General features: G+C 40.2%; 1 protein-coding gene across 1 annotated transcript in view; it reads left to right on the top strand.

Annotated features, from left to right (window-relative positions):
* The window catches only part of LOC116670886 (PH and SEC7 domain-containing protein 1), a gene marked incomplete at its 5' end in the record, with an annotated part of 69,216 nt that overhangs the window by 45,433 nt on the left and 19,761 nt on the right, over positions 1-4,022 (top strand). The window contains 1 exon segment of the mRNA XM_032501585.1: positions 2,599-2,642. Coding sequence (XP_032357476.1) covers positions 2,599-2,642 — 44 coding nt within the window.

The following is a 4,022-nucleotide window of genomic DNA, read 5'->3' as shown; positions in this document are numbered from 1 at the left end:
TAGATAGATAGATAGATAGATAGATAGATAGATAGTACATACATACATACATACATACATACATAAGCTCCAAGTTCAGTTTTATTGCCAAGTCCTCCCACAATGAACCTCTGTAGACAGAATATTTTACTGTTGTGGCACATCAGAAAACATTTGAAATCAGCTGACTCTGGTAAGCTCAGCTGGACTTCTTGTCTGTGATTATTAAAATGTATGAGCACATTTTAGTTTGAGAAATAGTTTAATTGCTAAGACTTTTACAGTACAGCGTTTATGGAAACCAGAACTTAAATCTGTAATGGTCCAGAGGCTGGATGATTGTTAATATTCATGGAAGTATTTCTGATTAAGCCCTAGGAAACTCTGGAAATGAACCTGATTAGGCACGCTGAATCAAACCTCATTATAAATCCAATTTCATTTGACTAAAATTCGCAATACAACAAAATCCTCTTCACAATAGGTGGGAAGTCTAAAACAGCAGAATCCAAGTGAAGACCATTAGCAGCAGCTCTTTAATCAAAGGACTGTAATGGGAAAGGATCGATTTTAGCTGGGAGTGACGCTTCTTCCCCCACACACGGCAGTTCTAGCCACGGTGGGTGGGTATGATGTCGGTCTACAAGGGATTTAGAGGTGAATGGGGTGGGAATGAAGTGCCTTTAAGTGTCCTCTCCATCACCTCTGCTGCCACTGCTGTCTGTCAGCTGCATCCACTGCCTCCATCTGGGTCTTTAACGCTCCGGGTCTGATAGCTCCATGATGTCTGCTCTCTCCAGTGTCCACAGGGCTGGGTTGCTACAGATTTTGAGGAAGTTTAAGCCAAAAATGTTCTGTGTTTCTGAAGCCGTTCAGAGCAGAGCTCACCCGCTCCTTCAGTAAAACTCTCTTTTTGTTGATTCTCATGATAATGAAATTGAAAGAGTTTTTTCTCCCGGGAGTGTAAACAACGACCCGAAGAAAATGTTTAAAAAAAAGCGAAAGGTGTCCAGTCACAAACAAGTTGGAATAGATTTTGATTTTTTTTTTTTTAAGATATCCCAAATAAAGTATGTAGAAATTAGGCATAGATGCAGAAACGCCCTTACCTTCTCAGCAATATACATAGTGAACTCGGTGGTGATGCAGTATTACTACATCACGCTATATCAAGTACAAATTTGAGGTACTTGTACTTAAAGGTGCTCTAAGTCATGTTGGGTGACGTTACTTCTTGTTGACGTATAAGTATTGTCAAACAAAACGAGACTAGCTCGCCCCTCCCTCCCCCTCCCTTCCTCGCACTAACTCCCCCACCCCCACCCCCAAATCCTTCTTGTCGGTTATTGACTGGAACGCTGTTTATATTTGGTGGTGCAGCATGTTTTTTTGGCATTTGTGGACCCTGGGCTGTCTACAGAGACCACGTTTTTTTACAGTGTGTTCTGGGAACAAGCAGCTAGCGGGAAGTGAGAGTGAGAGATTGTTGCTGTATATGACAAAAACACGTTGTAGCCTAAAAAACGCGTGACATCACTTAGAGCACCTTTAACTTAGGTATTTCCATTGTATTTGTTATTTTATACTTCTACCCCAATACTTTGATTTGCAAATATAACGCTTTTTACTCCACATTTATTTGACTGTTAATGATCATATAATAACATTTAATAAAGTGTTATACCTTAAACAACCAAGCAGTACATAACTAAACATTGACAGACTACATGTTAGAAGGATCCATTCTGCATTAATGAGTGCTTTGACTTTTGGTACTTAATTACATGTTGGTGTTAATAAGAATGTTTGAATGTAGTACTTAATATATACAGTTATATTTTGAGTCTTTGTACATGTAATATTGCAGCTTTTACTGAAGTAAGAGATCATCCAACACTGCTCCTAGGTCCAACTCATGGTTGTTTTCATTGATTAATCTGTTGATTAATTGAATCGATCATTTATAAAATGTAATGTCCACCATAGTGGTAACAGTCCAAAACAGTAGTGACTTATGTGGATTTTTGTCATTTATAATAATGTAAAACTGAGGAAAGCTGCAAATGTTGAGTTGATAAAGACGTCCTTCTTCTTGACTAGTCAATCAATCAATCTATCATTCTATCAACTAATTGATTATCCCTACAGCATTGAGAGGAATGTGTAAACTCAGTTGCGTTTTCACTAATGTCTTTGTCATGTTTAAGTTGTTATAGCTATGTTTTTTTGTGTTCATGTTCTTAAGCTGTAACTTAATTTTGCTTCATGCCGGTCGATGCCTTTTGTAAATTATTTATCGGGCCGATTGATTTGCTCGCCTATCCGTTGACAGGCCGGGGGCTCGGTGGGTAATGTTTTTGTAACTGATGTTGTGGTGGTTAAACTGATTGGATGATTGATGGATTGTTTTGGCAAAATTAACTGAGTTTGAGCAGTGTGAGAAGGGATGACATTTCTCTGAGTAAAATGTATTGAATGAAGCTGGCTCGCTTACTGTGCAGCTTCCACAGAAAAACACAATGGACCTGCCCCCCCCCCCTGTAAGATGTGATCAAATCACCAACAGCTGAACACAGCTGCTGTTGACTGAAAATGTGATTTTCTTGTTTTCCTTTGCAGGCTCTCTACAACTCAATCAAGAATCAGAAGCTGCAATGGACTCTGTAAGTCATTTGATGTTGATATTATATTGTTGTGACTCTGTTTCTGTCCTTTTCCTCATCAATAATGAAGGGAAACACATTGAAACACACACGCGGTGTCCTGAAGGAAAGGACGCAATAAGAGATATTGATTAACTTGTCAGCATCCTCTTTAATGACGTGAGTGTTGTCTGGCATGTGAAGGAAACATTAGTGTGTCAAGGGTTGCTATTCTGGATCGCAGTTGCAGAGTGCCTCGGAGATGCCAATTAAGTCACTAGCTTTCCAAGCTTTGTTGCCATAGTTACGGCACCATGGATACGACTCCATGGCTACCGCATTGCTCTTTCCTCTCTGTGTCTCTCAGCAGCAAAACACACACAGGGTAGCAGAGAGATGTACTGTACGTACTAATGTACACAGGAGATATGTTGGTATGTTTGTATGCTTCTGTTCATGTGAAAATGGAGAAAAAAACAGACAATGACTAAGAGAGAGAGAGAGAGAGAGACTCATTTTAAATGGCTCTTTACCTGCATCCTGTACAAAGGTGTGACCACAGCCTCCCACTATCTCTCCAAAAATAGCTGCAGCAGCGCTCCCGAAGTAGCCGAATAAAAGTGGTCAGAGGAGCAGATCGAGGAGGAGATCCACAGAGAGGCAGGCAATCATTTCAAACATCTCCGCTGACATATAGACAGCTGTTTAAACACGGCCACCGCAAAAGATTAGACAAGATACTGTTTTTAGACACGTAAACACCACCGGGCAAAGAGAGAATCCATCTCCTAACAAAGTGATTTACAGATTCAGCTCACAGCAGTCTGGGTTTTTTCTAGCTTTGGCAGCAGGGAGTTGCACATGTTCATTTTTAATATTTTCAGCTGGCCGAGATCATTGACATAGAGTGAAATCTGTCTCTGCTTTGAAAACCCTCTTTGGAAGCAGAGCACAGTGTCACTTCTGCTACCACTTTCACACCCATACTGGCTTAGTCGATGCATGTGTAATCACACAGAGGAACATTTTTTCACTTGCTAACTCACTTGACTGAGATCCCAACACACGGACTGACACCCTGTGACGATGCACTTCAGCTGTGTATCGATTCTGAGGCCGCGAATGCTGCTTTTAATTGTCCTCCTGCACGTCTTGCTGGAAAGTGTTTGCCACGGTTTGTGCGTTTTGCAATTTGCACTTTGTAATCACAGCACAAGTAAGTGTGTATTCTGTAGGAGTGCGCAATCACAAAAAGTGATTGAGGAAAAACAATTTAATGTTATTATGTCTTGGTGTTTTAAATGACACACTATACTCATGCAGCCAACATTTCAATATATTATTTATTTTAAGGGGGATTCGAAATGTTCGATAGGAAAAGTATTAAGGGAAATTTCACAG

Source organism: Etheostoma spectabile, chromosome 21, assembly GCF_008692095.1.
Source record: "Etheostoma spectabile isolate EspeVRDwgs_2016 chromosome 21, UIUC_Espe_1.0, whole genome shotgun sequence".
NCBI classification, from domain to species: domain Eukaryota; kingdom Metazoa; phylum Chordata; class Actinopteri; order Perciformes; family Percidae; genus Etheostoma; species Etheostoma spectabile.
The sequence above is the reverse complement of the archived record's forward strand: the minus strand, read 5'-3'. Positions and strand labels throughout refer to the sequence as shown.